General features: G+C 43.7%; 2 protein-coding genes across 2 annotated transcripts in view; one reads left to right on the top strand and one right to left on the bottom strand.

Moving 5' to 3' along the window:
* The first annotated feature begins 365 nt into the window (after positions 1–365).
* Positions 366–9,732, top strand: farsb (phenylalanyl-tRNA synthetase subunit beta). The gene is made up of 17 exons (XM_072690791.1): positions 366–470; positions 2,480–2,535; positions 2,667–2,821; positions 2,950–3,022; positions 3,101–3,210; positions 3,436–3,592; positions 3,743–3,851; positions 4,478–4,548; positions 4,748–4,809; positions 6,673–6,724; positions 6,839–6,900; positions 7,055–7,262; positions 8,009–8,089; positions 8,183–8,275; positions 8,752–8,869; positions 9,043–9,195; positions 9,288–9,732. Exons 1-17 carry the CDS (start codon positions 413–415, stop codon positions 9,437–9,439), a joined length of 1,770 nt encoding a protein of 589 aa, XP_072546892.1. The 5' UTR covers positions 366–412; the 3' UTR covers positions 9,440–9,732.
* Positions 9,733–9,777: 45 nt separating this feature from the next.
* Positions 9,778–21,550, bottom strand: part of sgpp2 (sphingosine-1-phosphate phosphatase 2) — a 13,762-nt gene continuing 1,989 nt past the window's right edge. Inside the window, exons 2-5 of the mRNA XM_072691369.1 lie at positions 16,278–16,436; positions 16,008–16,187; positions 15,098–15,187; positions 9,778–11,511 (exon numbers count right to left, since the gene is read on the bottom strand). Coding sequence (XP_072547470.1) covers positions 10,966–11,511; positions 15,098–15,187; positions 16,008–16,187; positions 16,278–16,436 — 975 coding nt within the window. The 3' untranslated portion in view covers positions 9,778–10,965. The remainder of the gene's footprint in view (positions 11,512–15,097; positions 15,188–16,007; positions 16,188–16,277; positions 16,437–21,550) is intronic.

The following is a 21,550-nucleotide window of genomic DNA, read 5'->3' on the forward strand; positions in this document are numbered from 1 at the left end:
ACATTGAGAAGAGTGCAGTGCAGTGCTGTGAGATTTCCTGTAGACTGTAAGGATTTCTGCCACTGCTGGTAGACCTGTATGACCGTAAGCTTCCATACACCTGCAGGCTCTGCTGCTACCTTCACACTGCTACCTCGCAGGTATTTATAGCTTGATCGTCTTCGTACAGGACATGTGCACCTTAAAGTAGCTAAATGCGTTCATTAAAAGGGGTGTCCACAAACATCTGGACACGGTAGTGTTTATGATGAATTCTGCTCATTTCGGGATGGCGTTAAGGTGGGACTTTTATTTTGAATTCCACTGCGGGGAGGTTTAGGCGACTCTTATTTTGCCCACCTATTTTGCAAACTCGCCGGTGGCGTTCGTTAGCTGGCTGGCTAGCTGTGTTAGCCTCTCCGTGTGTGTGACCATGCCGACAGTCAGCGTGAAGCGGGACCTGCTGTTCCAGGCTCTGGGGAGAACATACAGTGAGTGGTTCTAGATAGGACCGTTTACGCGTCTTTATTCGCTCTGAATGAGGAAGAGGTGAATGTTTAACGGGGTGACGGCAGTGCTGAATGGGGAACAGCTAGCTAGCTAACTGGCTAGTCGGCAGAGGGGGCTCCGGGTCCAGATCCAGGTCCGGGAAGGAAAACTCCACCCCAGGCTTTTGTTCCAGCTGCCCGGGCCGCGTCGTCACAGCTGGGCTGCAGCAGAGCGGCTCAGGCGGTTGGACCTAAATACCGGGGCGGAGGTTTACTTCCCGGACCTGGATTTACCTTCATTAAATAAAACCTGCTGAAACACCAAAACCACCGTCTTAGTCCCTAAATAATCGTCTCACAGTACAGATCACAGTAAACCCTGGTTTTAAAACCATACCTGAGGGCTTTAGAGGCGGTTATTGATCAGTGATCGGGTGATTGCATCAGATTTTGCCTAAAGATGAGAGCAGAAGCTGAACGAGTCCATTAATGTTATAATTTATAGGCTTTTATTTATATCACAGTAATTATTATTATTATTTTGCTTTTTAAAATAAATTAATTTCAATTAATATGAATTAATTACTCGTTTTCATTTCGTTTATGATAACGGTTACGTCTGTTGTGATGTAATCAAATAGGGAGGTGTTGACGTCATTAATAATAATAATAATAATAATCATCATCATCATAATACGATCGATGTTTTGAAGATTCTTCGATTTCAAACTGTCGAGGAACCTCTTATAAGGTTCCTTGAAGGTTCCTCCACAGGTCCAAACTGAAGAACCACTGAAAGATCCTCAAGGATCTTCTACTCTCAACAGTGTACCAATCCCACCCAGCTTCTCTAGTCCCTGTAGAGACGCACTGCCAATAGATTAGGACTCTCTGGAGACCAGAGACCATGCTTCCTAATGCCAGGCGTGCCCCCCGCCCCAAATGATGGATGGTACTCCATCCATTACGTTCAGGTTGAGTTGGAGATGATGAGGTGGGGTGGTGACGTATTAACATCTTGATCTCACTAACGCTGTTGTCAGTGTACGCAATCAAATCCTCACAGCAGTGCTCCTCCAAAATGTAGTAGGAAGCCCTGGACGGTAGAGACAGTTACTCCAAGAAAAGCAGGATCAACTCTTTTATTTAATATCCTGGAATAACATATTAATATGAATAATATTAGTGTTTATTAATAAAGAAATGAAAGTGGTTACATCATTGGGTAGGCGATGAGAGCTGACATTAGAAAGGTTATTAGGTAGGTGATGTAATTGAATGCAATGAGATGTTAGTAACTACATAATTAGATATAGGCCTGTGAGAAATATTCGATTTGGATGTCAGTATATATGATTGCACTGGTCACTGTGACATGAAATAATACAATGATAAGGTCATTAGGTACGGTGGTAGTAGCTTCAGGATCCTGCAGATGGTGCTGCACGAGGGTGATGGGGCTATAAATACCTCCCCGTTGTGCGACAGAACTCAGACGTTGAGAAGAGTGCAGTGCAGTGAGATTTCCTGTAGACTGTAAGGATTTCTGCCACTGCTGGTAGACCTATATGACCGTAAGCTTCCATACACCTGCAGGCTCTGCTGCTACCTTCACATCATGGCCTTTTAGTCACTCCAGTCCATCCTCATACAGCACCATCTGCAGGAGCCTGAAGTTACTACTACCTTAAACCCGCATGATGACATTTTTTTTTTTTTGTCCAGGGAGGGGATAATACCTCAAACGAAACCCTGCAGACCGTTCCTTTCAGTAGGTGGAAGTCAACGTAAAAGGATTTTGTTCATGTAATAGTCATTTTGGAGCATTTCTATTGGTCCGTTCTTCATGGAATTCGGACACAGTGTAAAGAACAACTGTCCGATTCACATTATGTCAAAAAGTGAAAAACGTCAGTCGTGAATATACATTAGTTGCGAGAATGGAAGAGCACTGGCTAGCTGGATAGGTGTGCAGACTTCCCTAATTTTATTCTCCCTCTGTTTTTCTGCAGCTGATGAAGAATTTGACGAGCTGTGCTTTGAGTTCGGCCTGGAGCTGGACGAGATTGTGAGTGTGGTGCAGTGTGGTCGGCTGTGCTGAGACACCTGGTGTCTGCGTTGTCTCTGAGTGGACCCGTCAGTAGTTTATTGAATATTTTGTGTGTGTGTGTGTGTGTGTGTGTGTGTGTGTGTGTGTAGACATCAGAGAAGGACATCATCAGCCGCGAGCAGGGCGACCAGAAGGCCGAAGGTGCCTCCGATGTGATTCTGTATAAGATCGATGTTCCAGCGAACCGCTATGACCTGCTTTGTCTGGAGGGGCTGGTCAGAGGCCTTCAGGTCTTCAAGCAGAAGTAAGAAACACCAGACCACTAGAGGGCAGTCTTGTACTCTGTCTTCAGACCCCACAGTTCTGATTCAACCTTTTAAACACAGATTTTTCTGCACATTTTTAATGTGTGTGTGCTTTGTGCCCATGCAGACTGGAGGCCCCCCGCTACAGGCGTGTAAGTCCGGCGACCGGGGATCCCCAGCGGCTGATCATTACCGAGGAGGTGAGTTAACGGCTTCACATCCCAGACTGCTGCTCGCCGAACTGAACTGTTGAGTGTAAACCGCCCCTCTGTGTCCAGACGGCCGCCGTTAGACCCCACGCTGTGGCCGCGGTGTTGCGCGACATCACCTTCAACCAAGACCGCTACGAGAGCTTCATCGAGCTGCAGGAGAAACTGCATCAGAACGTCTGCAGGTTAGACCCACTCACCAACCACACAGCACTGAACAAGGTCCAGAACCTTATACCACCTGCTCTGTGGTGGTCAGTCCTGTGGGGTCTTGACCACTGAAGAACAGGGTGAATTATTAAGCTACACAGTGCTCCTGTATGGAACGTGGAGCTGATGGAGAGTCTGGAGAGTGTCCTCCAGTGTCCTGGGGGTTTATCTCACTATTGGCTGTGTGCGCCCACCTGCAGGAAAAGGACACTGGTTGCCATCGGAACCCACGACCTGGACACCATCTCGGGACCGTTCACGTACACGGCTAAGGCGCCAGACGACATCCGCTTCAGACCTCTCAACCAAAGCCAGGAGTACACCGCCACCCAGCTCATGAGCCTCTACAAGGTAGACTACCCAGCCCTAGCATACGCTCATATTTTCAGAGCTTATACGCACATTAGTGTGTGTGTGTGTGTGTGTGTGTGTGTGTGTGTGTTGTGAAGTCCCTCTGTAATTAGCCTTCAAGTAAAGTGCTACCAAACTCTCTCTGTGCAGACGGACAGTCACCTGAGGCATTACCTGCACATCATCGAGGACGAGCCGCTCTACCCCATCATCTATGACAGCAACGGCATCGTCCTGTCCATGCCCCCCATCATCAACGGTGAGACCTATATCCATACCTCTCGTTTGCTTGAGTGAAGACTTCATAGTGGTTGCTATGGAGTTACTAAGTGATTAAGGTGGTTTCTAGAATGTTGTTAGGGGTTTGCTTTGGTAGACCACCTGGTTGCAAGGGTTTCTCCACCTTGAGTGGAAAATACAGTTGATTGGACGTGATATGGAAAGGATATCCACCAGTCTTGAGTGTCCAGACAGTTAGCCTCTCCTCAGACTTATGACAGCCCCTAAAGGACTCTCAGGACCCCCCTACTGTTTTAGTTATCGATAAGGGCATCGTTTTGGACTTGTAAATGTAATCCCGTCTGAACAAGGCTTAAAACATGCCTCTAGAATCTTCATCACCCCCCAATTTTTCTAATAATGAAGATCTGCTGATGTTGGGTGGTGTTGGACCGGTGTGCCACGGATGGTTATTCCTCCGGACACTGGAAAACAGCTGCCGGCATTAGACTGCCGGGGTCCTAGAATGTCCCAGAACGTTGGGTCTGTGTGCTCTGGCCTACAAAGGTTGGTTCCTGGGCAGTGTTGGGACGAGTTAGCCAGAAGAATCCAGACGTATCTCCACCTGGGTGTAAAAGCGGTGTGTGTTTGTGTTTCTTTATTTAGGAGATCACTCCAAAATATCCGTGAACACACGGAACGTCTTCATCGAGTGCACGGCCACAGATCTCACCAAGGTGGGTCAGCTTCAGCAACCTCATTAATTCAATTCAATTCCGCTTTAATTAGCTTAACATTTTCAGTAAAATAATTGTTCTTTTTTTATTTATAAATTAATCCATTTCAAGCCTTTGATCCAAGACACACACACTCGGTTGTTCTGGTGATGGTTACCGGAGTCGTACGCTGACATCGTCTGTGTGTTTTTGCTTTTAGGCCAAAATCGTGTTGGACATGATCGTGACAATGTTCAGTGAATACTGCAACGAGCCATTCACGTGAGTCCTCTTTTTGTGTGTGTGTGTGTGTGTGTGTGTGTGTGTGTGTGTGTGTGTGTGTGTGTGTGTGTGGTGTAAGCTTTGCTTGTATAAACACTCAGATCTGTTCTGTTTGCCACCTGTCTGAATCAGAACTGAGATTTTAAAGCTCGCAAACATCCAGCTTTCCACCGCAGGTTTAGTTTAGTTATGCTGTATTTATATATTCACACTGTTGTTAGTTATACTTTATTTATACACCGGCAGTGTTTACTTATGCTGTATTTATATACTCACACTGTTGTTAGTTATACTTCATTTATACACCTACAGTTTTATTAGTTATACACCCACAGTGTTTAGTTATACTGTATTTATATATTCACACTGTTGTTAGTTATACTTCATTTATACACCGGCAGTGTTTAGTTATACTGTATTTATATACTCACACTGTTGTTAGTTATACTTCATTTATACACCGGCAGTGTTTAGTTATGCTGTATTTATATACTCACACTGTTGTTAGTTATACTTCATTTATACACCCACTGTTGTTAGTTATACTTCATTTATACACCTACAGTTTTATTAGTTATACACCTACAGTGTTTAGTTATGCTGTATTTATATACTCATACTGTTGTTAGTTATACTTCATTTATACACCGGCAGTGTTTACTTATGCTGTATTTATATACTCACACTGTTGTTAGTTATACTTCATTTATACACCTACAGTTTTATTAGTTATACACCCACAGTGTTTAGTTATACTGTATTTATATATTCACACTGTTGTTAGTTATACTTCATTTATACACCGGCAGTGTTTAGTTATGCTGTATTTATATACTCACACTGTTGTTAGTTATACTTCATTTATACACCTACAGTTTTATTAGTTATACACCCACAGTGTTTAGTTATACTGTATTTATATATTCACACTGTTGTTAGTTATACTTCATTTATACACCGGCAGTGTTTAGTTATGCTGTATTTATATACTCACACTGTTGTTAGTTATACTTCATTTATACACCCACAGTGTTTAGTTATACTGTATTTATATATTCATACTGTTGTTAGTTATACTTCATTTATACACCGGCAGTGTTTAGATATGCTGTATTTATATACTCACACTGTTGTTAGTTATACTTCATTTATACACCCACAGTGTTTAGTTATACTGTATTTATATACTCACACTGTTGTTAGTTATACTTCATTTATACACCGGCAGTGTTTAGTTATACTGTATTTATATACTCACACTGTTGTTAGTTATACTTCATTTATACACCGGCAGTGTTTAGTTATGCTGTATTTATATACTCACACTGTTGTTAGTTATACTTCATTTATACACCGGCAGTGTTTAAGTATGCTGTATTTATATACTCACACTGTTGTTAGTTATACTTCATTTATACAGTGTTGTTAGTTATACTGTAATTATATACCCCCCCCCCTGTTGTTCAGGGGGGGGTATACTTCATTGATAACCTTATAGTTTTATTAGTTATACACCTGCAGTGTTTATTTATACTGTATTTATATACTTCCACTATTGTTAGTTATACACCTGCAGTGTTTAGTTGTACCTCATTTGGTTATACACCCACAGTGTTACCTCATTTGGTTATACACCTGCATTGTTGTTATACACCTGCAGTGTTTAGTTATCCTGTGTATATACCCTTATAAGTTATACAACCACATTTTTGTTACTTATACTGTATTTATACGCAAACAGTGTTCTTACTGTTATACACAGTTATTTAATGTGTAGTTTAGAGTAACAATAGATTTATTGAAGACAACAAATATTATTTATAGCCACTATTTAAATGTTTGTTCACTTTCTGTCTCGCTCAGGGTTGAGGAGGCTGAAGTGGTTTATCCAGACGGCAGGATGGTGACTTATCCAGTATGTGTCTCTCTACATTTCCAATGTGTGTTATCTGTTCCCCGCAGTGTCGGGTGTCCATTTACTTTTTCGTTTTCATCATAATGATGTAGACGTTGACCTTTTGACCTACAGGAGCTGGCCTACAGGACAGAAACCCTATCAGCTGACTTCATCAACCGCAAAGTCGGCATCAAGTAAGACTGCACATACACACACACACCCACACACACTGTCTTTCTTTCATGCTGTGTATTATGAAAACACTTAAGTCAAATCTCACTCTTACTCTCTCTCTCTCTCTCTCTCCCTCTCTCTCTCTCCCTCTCTCTCCCTCTCTCGCTCCCTCAGGGAATCGGCTGAAAGTGTTGCCCAGCTGTTGACGCGGATGTGTCTGAAGTCCGAGGTCACCGGCAGTGATGATCAGATCCAGGTGGAGATCCCGCCCACTCGCTCTGATGTCATCCACGCCTGTGACATCATGGAGGATGCTGCCATGGCGTATGGCTTCAACAACATCACCATGACAACTCCGCGCACGTACACTGTAGCCAATCAGGTGAGCGATCTGCTTTCCTAAACCCAACCTGAGGCCAGCCTGATATGACCATACAGTATACACCGATCAGCCATAACATTAGTACCACCTGCCTGCCTAGTATTGAGTAAGTACCCATTGTGCCGCCACAACAAATCTGACCTGTTGAGGCATGGGCTCCACAAGTCCTCTTAAGACCGCCAGTGGGTTTTGCTGCAGAGTGTCCTTTGAGTGAAGCACCTGCACTGACTTCGAGTCTGACTTCGTCAGGCTGTCAGTTTTGTCTTTCGGCCGCAATTCTGAGAAGAATGTCCTGTAGACTGGGATTTCTGCCACTGCTGGTAGACCCATATGACCGTAAGCTTCCATACAGCTGCAGGTTCAGCTGCCTCCTTTATACTGTGGCCAAATGCAAATGCACTGTACTGCACTCTTCTCAATGTCTGAGTCCCATCGCACACCCCGCAAGTATTTATAGCCCGATCGTCCTCGCGCAGCGCCATCTGCAGGAGCCTGAAGTTACTGCCACAATATAGTAGTGTTACATGACAACAGAGTTATGTTACGTACATTATGATACATTAGCATATGTTGCAATACAGCACAGCATATAACAGTGCAGTCAGTTACGAGAGACTACGGTAGTATATGAATTATGATCCAGTATGTTACAATATTATGGTACAGTACGATGTTATGATGTAATACCATCACCATGGTGCGTATATTACAATTCAATGTGTGTGTGTGTCCGTGTGTTTGTACAGCTCCCTTTGAATAAGCTGACTGAGTTGTTGAGAATGGACCTTGCAGCGGCCGGGTTTACTGAAGCTCTCACCTTCGCTCTGGTACAGTAAATACCTCTCTCACACACACACACACACACACACACACACACACACCACATACCCTCCTCTATATCTCTCTCGCTCTTTCTCCAGTGTTCCCAGGAGGACATAGCGGATAAACTGGGAAAGAACATCACAGAGACGAGAGCCGTACACATCTCCAACCCCAAGACTGCGGAATTCCAGGTTCATCACACACACACTGCATCACTGATTTCCACCAGAGGGCGCCCTTTTACACATAATATACTATCATATATTAATCATAATATTAATAATAATATATTATTCCCTAATCATTAGCTGTGGGGATTCAGTTGCTTCAGCGTCAGATATTATGTTATTATCGTAATAATTAATTAATTATTCTAATTATTATTGTATTTTATTTTTCTGCTGAATTTGCAGTAACACCCCAACAACCTCTAGGATACCATTGCAACACCACAGCTACTAGTTGAGACAACAGCAGCAGCCTAGTAGCAACATCATATCGTTGTCGTAACAACCCCATAGCAACCCTATAGGGCTACAGGATCATCCACCACCTGGGAATTGCTGAAGTTGCGCAATCAATATATGTAAAATTCAATAGGCAGGTTGGGGAATCTTTGAGGTGCTCTGGTGCTCAACCTCTCTGCTGATGTGTGTTCTATATCTAGGTGGCGCGGACCACTCTACTGCCAGGGCTGCTGAAGACTCTGGCTGCTAACAGGAAGATGCCCCTCCCCCTCAAACTGTTCGAGATCTCGGACGTGGTCCTAAAGGACGAATCCACCGGTCAGTGCGTGCCCTAGCCATACATTTAGTTATTTATTGATCATTTATTTTTGGGTGTCCTGACCAGGTTCTTTGTGCGCCCCCTCCCCGCCCCCCCAGTTTCAGCAACTGCCGGACCACCTGCACATTTCTCTCGCGAATTTTATCCGTGACATTTTTTCTTTGTGTCTCAGACGTCGGCGCTCGGAATAACAGGCGACTGTGTGCGGTCTACTACAACAAGACTCCAGGCTTCGAGGTGATCCACGGCCTTCTGGACCGGATCATGCAGCTGCTGGAGGTCCGACCGGGCCGTAAACGCGGCTACTACATCCAGGCAGCAGAGGGTGAGTGACAGTAGTGGTCACTAACTGTAATATAAACTCCAGCCTGGGTCAGAAAGTTCATCTCTCTCGCTCTCTCTCTCTTTCTCTCCCAGACTCCACCTTCTTCCCCGGCCGCTGTGCGGAGATCTTCTCTCACGGCAAGAGCGTGGGCCGCCTCGGGGTCCTTCACCCCGACGTCATCAACGGCTTCGAGCTGACCATGCCCTGCTCCGCCCTCGACATCGACCTCGAGCACTTCCTGTGACATCACAGCATAAACCACACCCCCGTGCGCTGAACACGCCCATTTACACTTCGCACAGTGACTACTGGCTGCTGCTGTTTACGTCTGTTACGTCTGTTGAAGAAGGGGGTGAAGTCTTCTCTCCGTGTCCTGGCTCAAATCCGATTGTTATGCAAATAAGGGATCATCGCGGATGGATTTATTTCATGCCCGTAAATATTTAAGCATTCATAAACAGTAGGTGAAGGTGTGTCTGTACTGCACATGACTGCATATTGCATATTACATTCAATAAAAACAGATGAAGAACTTAATTAATGAAAAATTAATTCATTGATTTCTTTTTGCACCCATTGTCTCCCCAATTTGGGACGTCGATTACCCAACACATACGTACTCCTCCCCATCGTACAAGATGGGCCCGACACTAGTGACTAAGGCACATGCGCAGTCAAGCCTCTCCCGCCAATTGCAGTGAAGAGAGCCCTGGAGAGAGCAAGGCCAATTGCTCTCTCTCCGATGGCTAGTGGCATGCCTAGGATTCGAACCAGCCATCCTCTGATCATGGTGACGGTGCCGCTGTACCACTTCAGACCTACTTATTTTATTTAATTTTATTTATTATTTATATAAATAATGGAATTTACATACTTTCAGTGGAGAACCCCTTTAGAACCGTTTGGGCGAAAAAAATATACCTGTAATTTTAATATAGTCATGTTTAAACTGCAGTATTTATTATTATTATTATTATTATTACAGTATTCAGTTCTAGTGGAAACAAAAGGGTCAAATTTGTGTAACACTAAGCCCAAAAAAATTGTCCAGTGTCCAGTGTTTTCTGGGCAGATACAGCTAAACCAGCTCTCCTGTTGTTCAGGACTTCACAGGTAGAACTGAAGACCGTCAGATTAACCACCAACACAATCCGGAACTGGGGGGTCGCTTTCTAAATTCCAGTGTGTGGGACAAGTTTTGTTTCAGCGGGGCGGGAAAAGTCACTCTAGTCCTTCTGTGGAGGTTCTAAAGACGTGAGTGTGACTGGTAGCCTAGCCTAGTCCAGATTATTGTCCTCAGTGGTGTCTCAGTAGGCCCAGCTCAACGGCTGGCATTAGCATTTCTGTTGTTTTGGGTCTTCAGTGTTGGAGCAAGGTCCAAACTGGCTCCCTGAATCCTATTGTGACCACTCTGCTGGCAGGGCCAAGGGCTGACTGGGTCTTTAGACCGGTGGCTGAGCTGTTCCTCCTAAACTCTTCCACTGTTCAATAATAATAATACCACTCAGAGCTGATTGAGGAAGATCTCAGAGGGAGGTAACTTCACCAGCTGACTTGCAGACATCGCAGTGGTGGCTCCTTCCACTCAGTGAGGTCTTTCACTAATGTGTGGGAAGGCAGACTGCACGGCTAGGGGTCCTGACTTTACACAGCTGTGGCAATGGGACCGTACGAAACACCCGACGACAGCAACTGCCCATAGGCTTCTATTATGAATACTAGGGATTAGGTTGAAAACCCAGCTGAAGTATCCCTTTAACCCCATGGAGGTCACAGCAGCCCCAACAGCATGAACGCCCGGCAGACCACCACGCTGTTGACCAGTCCGATGGCCGAGTACGTGCTGAACTTGTACGGCACTTCGATTTCTTTCCTTTTGTGGGCCTCAACGTCCCCGAGCGCGACGCCGTAGTTGCGGCAGAGCAGCCGCAGACTGGCCCACCGCGCCGTCTGCCGGGTCAGCACCAGGAGGACCAGGCCCACGCAGAACCGTGCCGCGCAGAGAGTTACGGTCCGAGCCGTCAGAGGCCCCAGGGTCACTGGAAAAGGCCCCTCAGGCTCGAAGGTCAGACCCAGCTGCTGGTTGGCCCAGTAACCCACAGAGCAGCCCGCCGCCACGCCCATGATGATGGTGGTGTCCTCCCGGGTGGTGCTGTAATGGTCCAGCTCGGGATATTTGTAACATAGGTAGAGGGGCAGGACCAGCGCTACGACTGGGGAGAGGGGGCTGTTCAGCTGCAGGGAGTCCAGTGTGTTCCAGTGAGGGTAGGATATTCCCAGGATGACCGCTGATATGAGAATTCCGCAGATCACGTCCTTGGGAGAAATACGGGAAGAGTGGTTAAAGCTCGAAAAATTTACCCATAGTGCTTTAGCCACAAGGAATAAGGACGCCCTGGAGCCTGTGTTAGACCTGATAGCTAGAGTGAGGCTGTGTTAGCCTGTGTTGGACCTGTTAGCCTGTGTTAAAGCTGTTAGCTAGAGTGAGCCTGTGTTAAAGCTGTTAGCTAGAGTGAGCCTGTGTTAGCCTGTGTTAAAGCTGTTAGCTACAGTGAGCCTGTGTTAAAGCTGTTAGCTAGAGTGAGCCTGTGTTAGCCTGTGTTAAAGCTGTTAGCTACAGTGAGACTGTGTTAAAGCTGTTGGCTACAGTGAGGCTGTGTTAAAGCTGTTAGCTACAGTGAGCCTGTGTTAAAGCTGTTAGCTACAGTGAGACTGTGTTAGACCTGTTAGCTACAGTGAGACTGTGTTAAAGCTGTTAGCTACAGTGAGACTGTGTTAAAGCTGTTAGCTACAGTGAGACTGTGTTAAAGCTGTTAGCTACAGTGAGCCTGTGTTAAAGCTGTTGGCTACAGTGAGCCTGTGTTAAAGCTGTTGGCTACAGTGAGCCTGTGTTAAAGCTGTTAGCTAGAGTGAGCCTGTGTTAAAGCTGTTAGCTACAGTGAGACTGTGTTAAAGCTGTTGGCTACAGTGAGGCTGTGTTAAAGCTGTTGGCTACAGTGAGCCTGTGTTAAAGCTGTTAGCTACAGTGAGCCTGTGTTAAAGCTGTTAGCTACAGTGAGCCTGTGTTAGCCTGTGTTAGACCTGTTAGCTACAGTGAGCCTGTCTTAAAGCTGTTGGCTACAGTGAGACTGTGTTAAAGCTGTTAGCTACAGTGGGACTGTGTTAGCCTGTGTTAGACCTGTTAGCTAGAGTGAGCCTGTCTTAAAGCTGTTGGCTACAGTGAGACTGTGTTAAAGCTGTTGGCTACAGTGAGACTGTGTTAAAGCTGTTAGCTACAGTGAGCCTGTGTTAAAGCTGTTAGCTACAGTGAGACTGTGTTAGACCTGTTAGCTAGAGTGAGACTGTGTTAAGGCTGTTAGGTAGAGTGAGACTGTGTTAAAGCTGTTAGCTAGAGTGAGACTGTGTTAAAGCTGTTAGCTAGAGTGAGACTGTGTTAGACCTGTTAGCTAGAGTGAGACTGTGTTAAAGCTGTTAGCTACAGTGAGACTGTGTTAAAGCTGTTAGCTAGAGTGAGACTGTGTTAAAGCTGTTAGCTACAGTGAGCCTGTGTTAAAGCTGTTAGCTACAGTGAGACTGTGTTAAAGCTGTTAGCTACAGTGAGCCTGTGTTAAAGCTGTTAGCTACAGTGAGCCTGTGTTAAAGCTGTTAGCTACAGTGAGCCTGTGTTAAAGCTGTTAGCTACAGTGAGCCTGTGTTAAAGCTGTTAGCTACAGTGAGACTGTGTTAAAGCTGTTAGCTACAGTGAGGCTGTGTTAAAGCTGTTAGCTAGAGTGAGCCTGTCTTAAAGCTGTTGGCTACAGTGAGCCTGTCTTAAAGCTGTTGGCTACAGTGAGCCTGTGTTAAAGCTGTTGGCTACAGTAAGCCTGTGTTAAAGCTGTTGGCTACAGTAAGCCTGTGTTAAAGCTGTTAGCTACAGTGAGCCTGTGTTAAAGCTGTTAGCTACAGTGGGACTGTGTTAGCCTGTGTTAGACCTGTTAGCTAGAGTGAGCCTGTCTTAAAGCTGTTGGCTACAGTGAGACTGTGTTAAAGCTGTTGGCTACAGTGAGACTGTGTTAAAGCTGTTAGCTACAGTGAGCCTGTGTTAAAGCTGTTAGCTACAGTGAGACTGTGTTAGACCTGTTAGCTAGAGTGAGCCTGTGTTAAAGCTGTTAGCTACAGTGAGCCTGTGTTAGACCTGTTAGCTAGAGTGAGACTGTGTTAAAGCTGTTAGCTAGAGTGAGACTGTGTTAAAGCTGTTAGCTAGAGTGAGACTGTGTTAAAGCTGTTAGCTACAGTGAGACTGTGTTAAAGCTGTTAGCTACAGTGAGACTGTGTTAAAGCTGTTAGCTACAGTGAGCCTGTGTTAAAGCTGTTAGCTACAGTGAGCCTGTGTTAAAGCTGTTAGCTACAGTGAGCCTGTGTTAAAGCTGTTGGCTACAGTGAGACTGTGTTAAAGCTGTTAGCTACAGTGAGCCTGTGTTAAAGCTGTTAGCTACAGTGAGCCTGTGTTAAAGCTGTTAGCTACAGTGAGCCTGTGTTAAAGCTGTTGGCTACAGTGAGACTGTGTTAAAGCTGTTGGCTACAGTGAGCCTGTGTTAAAGCTGTTGGCTACAGTGAGCCTGTGTTAAAGCTGTTGGCTACAGTGAGCCTGTGTTAAAGCTGTTGGCTACAGTGAGACTGTGTTAAAGCTGTTAGCTAGAGTGAGCCTGTGTTAAAGCTGTTAGCTACAGTGAGCCTGTTTTAGACCTGTTAGCTAGAGTGAGCCTGTGTTAAAGCTGTTAGCTAGAGTGAGACTGTGTTAAAGCTGTTAGCTACAGTGAGACTGTGTTAAAGCTGTTAGCTACAGTGAGACTGTGTTAAAGCTGTTAGCTACAGTGAGACTGTGTTAAAGCTGTTAGCTACAGTGAGACTGTGTTAAAGCTGTTAGCTACAGTGAGACTGTGTTAAAGCTGTTAGCTACAGTGAGCCTGTGTTAAAGCTGTTAGCTACAGTGAGCCTGTGTTAAAGCTGTTAGCTAGAGTGAGCCTGTGTTAAAGCTGTTAGCTACAGTGAGCCTGTGTTAAAGCTGTTAGCTAGAGTGAGCCTGTGTTAAAGCTGTTAGCTACAGTGAGCCTGTGTTAAAGCTGTTAGCTACAGTGAGCCTGTGTTAAAGCTGTTAGCTACAGTGAGCCTGTGTTAAAGCTGTTAGCTACAGTGAGCCTGTGTTAAAGCTGTTAGCTAGAGTGAGACTGTGTTAAAGCTGTTAGCTACAGTGAGACTGTGTTAAAGCTGTTGGCTACAGTGAGACTGTGTTAAAGCTGTTAGCTAGAGTGAGCCTGTGTTAAAGCTGTTAGCTACAGTGAGACTGTGTTAAAGCTGTTAGCTACAGTGAGACTGTGTTAAAGCTGTTGGCTACAGTGAGCCTGTGTTAAAGCTGTTAGCTAGAGTGAGACTGTGTTAAAGCTGTTAGCTACAGTGAGACTGTGTTAAAGCTGTTAGCTACAGTGAGACTGTGTTAAAGCTGTTGGCTACAGTGAGCCTGTGTTAAAGCTGTTAGCTACAGTGAGACTGTGTTAAAGCTGTTAGCTACAGTGAGCCTGTGTTAAAGCTGTTAGCTACAGTGAGCCTGTGTTAGCCGCAGCTCTTTTAACCTTTCAGGTCATTTCATGCTAATGGGGGCAAAGTACAGAAGACTAACCGCCTGCCTTTCATTCACACTCCCACTCCCTCCCTCCCTTTCCGTCCATCGCAAACAGAGGTGGGCAGTTTACTCAAACACATGCGCTTCGGCTGATTGCTTACATGCTAATGCTGCTAATACCTCCATTTCTAATTGGAGGTAGTCCACTAGTCGTTAATAACTACAGGTGACCTTCATTTCTCTGTAGTATTACATAAAGAATACAAGCACACACACACACACACACACACACACGCTTCTCACCAGTGCGGAGTGCATGCCGGTATAGAGGCGGCTGAGACACACCAGGCCTGACAGAACCACAGCCAGAACCAACCCAACCTCAAACTGGAACTGTAACACACACACACACATTTCTGTAAATTCACAGCTGGGGAGGTGTGTTACACACTTTTTATACTATATTAAATTTCATTACTGTTGTTGTTTTAAAGTACCGCATCCACAAATATGGTGTTAATGCAGAGCAGTGTGATGTAGTTTAACACGCATTAATGCAAGTTGAGAGTGATGGAGAGTAATGCAGGTTAACACAGAGTAATAAACAGTCATATAGAGTAATGTACAGTAATGTAGAATAATGCAGAATAATGTACAGTAATGTAGAGTAATGTACAGCAATATAGAATAATGCAGAATAATGTACAGTAATGCAGAATAATGTACAGTAATGTACAGCAATGTAGAATAATGCAGAATAATGTACAGTAATGTAGAGTAATGTACAGCACTGTAGAATAATGCAGAATAATGTACAGTAATGTAGAGTAATGTACAGCAATGCAGAATAATGCAGAATAATGTACAGTAATGTAGAGTAATGTACAGCAATGTAGAATAATGCAGAATAATGTACAGTAATGCAGAATAATGTACAGTAATGTACAGCAATGTAGAATAATGCAGAATAATGTACAGTAATGTAGAGTAATGTACAGCAATATAGAATAATGCAGAATAATGTACAGTAATGTACAGCAATGTAGAATAATGCGGAATAATGTACAGTAATGCAAAGTAATGGCATGTAAAGCCAACCCTTTTTGCCAACATTATTCTTTAGAGTGAACAGAGCACAAGGACCACTTGCGCTCGTGTGTGTGTGTGTGTGTGTGTGTGTGTGTGAGAGAGAGAGAGAGAGAGAGAGAGATACCTGCACTCTCTCAGGTGCGCTCAGCAGCAGGGTGAAGGAGATGGCCGTGGCTGCCATGGCGTGTGTGGAGGGTAGGCCGTACTCTGCATCCACGCGCACCTCCAGCTTCACCACAGGGGGCGCTGTGGGGCGGGGCAGCTTCAGAACATCCTTCGTCACCTGCCCTATATACATCACCACCTACACACACACACACACACTTCAGTAACATCAGTTCATTATGGTGTGTGTGTGTGTGTGTGGGTGTGTGTGTGTTTCTCTGCTCCTCACAGCCCATATGTTGACAAGCCGCCGGCACAGGAAGGGGTCTAAGTTCCAGTGGATGAAGGGCAGGAAGGAGATGTAAAAAACTTCATTCCCCAGAGTAGCGGACACCACAAACAGGAAGTACAGAGGCCAGTTCCTCACTTCATACTTAGCAGTGGAGTACTGTGGAGTAGCAGAGTAACAGGAGTAACACTGTAGCGAACTGCTGATTAACACAATGCACATAAATACAGAGGAATGTACAGTAATGTAGAGTAATAGAGTAATGTAGATTAATGCAGGTTAATAGAGTAATGCAAAGTAATGTAGGTTAATAGAGTAATGTAGATTAATGCAGGTTAATAGAGTAATGTAGATTAATGCAGGTTAATAGAGAAATGCAGAGTAGTGTGGGTTAATAGAGTAATGCAGGTTAATAGAGTAATGTAGAGTAATGCAGGGTAATAGAGTAATGCAGAGTAGTGTAGGTTAATAGAGTAATGTAGAGTAATGCAGGTTAATAGAGTAATGTAGGTTAATAGAGTAATGCAGGTTAATAGAGTAATGTAGAGTAGTGTAGGTTAATAGAGTAATGCAGGGTAATGCAGGTTAATAGAGTAATGTAGAGTAGTGTGGGTTAATAGAGTAATGCAGGTTAATAGAGTAATGTAGAGTAGTGTGAGTTAATAGAGTAATGTAGAGTAGTGTGAGTTAATAGAGTAATGCAGGGTAATAGATAATAGAGTAATGTAGAGTAATGTGGGTTAATAGAGTAATGTAGAGTAGTGTGGGTTAATAAAGGAATGTAGAGTAGTGCGGGTTAATAGAGTAATGCAGGGTAATAGAGTAATGCAGAGTAGTGTGGGTTAATAGAGTAATGCAGGGTAGTGTGGGTTAATAGAGTAATGCAGAGTAGTGTGGGTTAATAGAGTAATGCAGGGTAATAGAGTAATGTAGAGTAGTGTGGGTTAATAGAGTAATGTAGAGTAGTGTGGGTTAATAGAGTAATGTAGAGTAATAGAGTAATGCAGGGTATTGCAGGTTAATAGAGTAACGCAGGGTATTGCAGGTTAATAGAGTAATGCAGGGTATTGCAGGTTAATAGAGTAATGCAGGGTAATGCAGGTTAATAGAGTAACGCAGGGTAATGCAGGTTAATAGAGTAATGCAGGTTAATAGAGTAATGTAGAGTAGTGTGGGTTAATAAAGGAATGTAGAGTAGTGCGGGTTAATAGAGTAATGCAGGGTAATAGAGTAATGCAGAGTAGTGTGGGTTAATAGAGTAATGCAGAGTAGTGTGGGTTAATAGAGTAATGCAGGGTAATAGAGTAATGTAGAGTAGTGTGGGATAATAGAGTAATGTAGATTAATGCAGGTTACTACAGTAATGTAGAGTAATGCAGGTTAATAGAGTAATGTAGAGTAATGCAGGGTAATAGAGTAATGCAGAGTAGTGTGGGTTAATCGAGTAATGCAGGTTAATAGAGTAATGTAAAGTAATGCAGGGTAATAGAGTAATGTAGAGTAATGCAGGGTAATAGAGTAATGCAGAGTAGTGTGGGTTAACAGAGTAATGCAGGTTAATAGAGTAATGTAAAGTAATGCAGGGTAATAGAGTAATGCAGAGTAGTGTGGGTTAATAGAGTAATGCAGGTTAGTAGAGTAATGTAGAGTAATGCAGGTTAATAGAGTAATGTAGAGTAGTGTGGGTTAATAGAGTAATGTAGAGTAATAGAGTAATGTAGAGTAATGCAGGTTAATAGAGTAATGTAAAGTAGTGTGGGTTAATAGAGTAATGTAGAGTAATGCAGGTTAATAGAGGAATGTAGAGTAGTGTGGGTTAATAGAGTAATGTAGAGTAGTGTGGGTTAATAGAGTAATGTAGAGTAGTGTAGGTGAATAGAGTAATGTAGAGTAGTGTGGGTTAATAGAGTAATGCAGGGTAATAGATAATAGAGTAATGTAGAGTAGTGTGGGTTAATAGAGTAATGCAGGGTAATGCAGGTTAATAGAGTAATGCAGGTTAATAGAGTAATGTAGAGTAGTGTGGGTTAATAGAGTAATGCAGGGTAATAGATAATAGAGTAATGTAGAGTAGTGTGGGTTAATAGAGTAATGCATGGTAATGCAGGTTAATAGAGTAATGCAGGTTAATAAAGTAATGTAGAGTAGTGTGAGTTAATAGAGTAATGTAGAGTAGTGTGGGTTAATAGAGTAATGTAGAGTAGTGTGGGTTAATAGAGTAATGCAGGGTAATGCAGGTTAATAGAGTAATGTAGAGTAATGTGGGTTAATAGAGTAATGTAGAGTAATGTGGGTTAATAGAGTAATGTAGAGTAGTGTGAGTTAAGAGAGTAATGCAGGGTAATAGATAATAGAGTAATGTAGAGTAGTGTGGGTTAATAGAGTAATGCAGGGTAATGCAGGTTAATAGAGTAATGCAGGTTAATAGAGTAATGTAGAGTAATGTGGGTTAATAGAGTAATGTAGAGTAATGTGGGTTAATAGAGTAATGTAGAGTAGTGTGAGTTAAGAGAGTAATGCAGGGTAATAGATAATAGAGTAATGTAGAGTAGTGTGGGTTAATAGAGTAATGTAGAGTAATGCAGCTTAGTAGAGTAATGTAGAGTAGTGTGGGTTAAGAGAGTAATGTAGAGTAGTGTGGGTTAATAGAGTAATGTAGAGTAGTGTGGGTTAATAGAGTAATGCAGGGTAATAGATAATAGAGTAATGTAGAGTAGTGTGGGTTAATAGAGTAATGCAGGGTAATGCAGGTTAGTAGAGTAATGTAGAGTAGTGTGGGTTAAGAGAGTAATGCAGGGTATTGCAGGTTAATAGAGTAACGCAGGGTAATGCAGGTTAATAGAGTAATGCAGGGTAATGCAGGTTAATAGAGTAATGCAGGGTAATGCAGGTTAATAGAGTAATGTAGAGTAGTGTGGGTTAAGAGAGTAATGCAGGTTAATGCAGGTTAATAGAGTAACGTAGGGTAATGCAGGTTAATAGAGTAACGCAGGGTAATGCAGGTTAATAGAGTAATGTAGAGTAGTGTGGGTTAAGAGAGTAATGCAGGTTAATGCAGGTTAATAGAGTAACGTAGGGTAATGCAGGTTAATAGAGTAATGCAGGGTATTGCAGGTTAATAGAGTAACGCAGGGTAATGCAGGTTAATAGAGTAATGCAGGGTAATGCAGGTTAATAGAGTAATGCAGGGTAATGCAGGTTAATAGAGTAATGCAGGGTAATGCAGGTTAATAGAGTAATGTAGAGTAGTGTGGGTTAAGAGAGTAATGCAGGTTAATGCAGGTTAATAGAGTAACGTAGGGTAATGCAGGTTAATAGAGTAATGCAGGGTATTGCAGGTTAATAGAGTAACGCAGGGTAATGCAGGTTAATAGAGTAATGCAGGGTATTGCAGGTTAATAGAGTAACGCAGGGTAATGCAGGTTAATAGAGTAATGCAGGGTAATGCAGGTTAATAGAGTAATGCAGGTTAATGCAGGTTAATAGAGTAACGTAGGGTAATGCAGGTTAATAGAGTAACGCAGGGTAATGCAGGTTAATAGAGTAGCGCAGGGTAATGCAGGTTAATAGAGTAACGCAGGGTAATGCAGGTTAATAGAGTAACGCAGGGTAATGCAGGTTAATAGAGTAGCGCAAGGTAATGCAGGTTAATAGAGTAGCGCAAGGTAATGCAGGTTAATAGAGTAATGTAGAGTAGTGTGGGTTAATAAAGGAATGTAAAGTAATGTTGAGTATTGTAGCTTAAAGGTGACCACACAGGTGAGCTCGGTATTAAAGATGATCTCAGTATTACAGGTGACCACACAGGTGAGCTCAATATTACAGGTGACCACACAGGTGAGCTCAGTATTAAAGGTGAGCTCAGTGTTACAGGTGACCTCACAGGTGAGCTCAGTATTAAAGGTGAGCTCAGTATTAAAGGTGACCACACAGGTGAGCTCAGTGTTACAGGTGACCTCACAGGTGACCTCCGTGTTACAGGTGAGCTCAGTATTAAAGGTGACCACACAGGTGAGCTCAGTGTTACAGGTGACCTCACAGGTGACCTCAGTGTTACAGGTGACCTCACAGGTGAGCTCAGTATTAAAGGTGACCACACAGGTGAGCTCAGTATTAAAGGTGACCTCAGTGTTACAGGTGACCACACAGGTGAGCTCAGTATTAAAGGTGACCACAGTGTTACAGGTGACCACACAGGTGAGCTCAGTATTAAAGGTGAGCTCAGTATTAAAGGTGACCTCACAGGTGAGCTCAGTATTAAAGGTGAGCTCAATATTACAGGTGACCACACAGGTGAGCTCAGTATTAAAGGTGAGCTCAGTGTTACAGGTGACCTCACAGGTGAGCTCAGTATTAAAGGTGACCTCACAGGTGAGCTTAGTATTAAAGGTGAGCTCAGTGTTACAGGTGACCTCACAGGTGAGCTCAGTATTAAAGGTGACCTCACAGGTGACCTCAGTGTTACAGGTGACCACACAGGTGAGCTCAGTATTAAAGGTGACCTCAGTGTTACAGGTGACCACACAGGTGAGCTCAGTATTAAAGGTGACCTCAGTGTTACAGGTGACCTCACAGGTGAGCTCAGTATTAAAGGTGACCTCACAGGTGAGCTCAGTATTAAAGGTGACCTCAGTGTTACAGGTGACCACACAGGTGAGCTCAGTATTAAAGGTGACCTCACAGGTGAGCTCAGTATTAAAGGTGACCTCACAGGTGAGCTCAGTATTAAAGGTGAGCTCAGTGTTACAGGTGACCACACAGGTGAGCTCAGTATTAAAGGTGACCTCACAAGTGACCTCAGTGTTACAGGTGACCACACAGGTAAGCTCAGTATTAAAGGTGACCTCACAGGTGAGCTCAGTATTAAAGGTGACCACACAGGTGAGCTTAGTATTAAAGGTGACCTCAGTATTACAGGTGACCACACAGGTGAGCTCAGTATTAAAGGTGAGGTCAATATTACAGGTGACCACACAGGTGAGCTCAGTATTAAAGGTGACCACACAGGTGAGCTCAGTATTAAAGGTGACCTCAGTGTTACAGGTGACCACACAGGTGAGCTCAGTATTAAAGGAGACCTCACAGGTGAGCTCAGTATTAAAGGTGACCTCAGTATTAAAGGTGACCTCACAGGTGAGCTCAGTATTAAAGGTGACCTCAGTGTTACAGGTGACCACACAGGTGAGCTCAGTATTAAAGGTGACCTCAGTGTTACAGGTGACCCCACAGGTGAGCTCAGTATTAAAGGTGAGCTCAGTATTAAAGGTGACCTC

The sequence above is a fragment of the Salminus brasiliensis genome, chromosome 11 (assembly GCF_030463535.1).
Source record: "Salminus brasiliensis chromosome 11, fSalBra1.hap2, whole genome shotgun sequence".
Taxonomy (NCBI): Eukaryota; Metazoa; Chordata; class Actinopteri; order Characiformes; family Bryconidae; genus Salminus; species Salminus brasiliensis.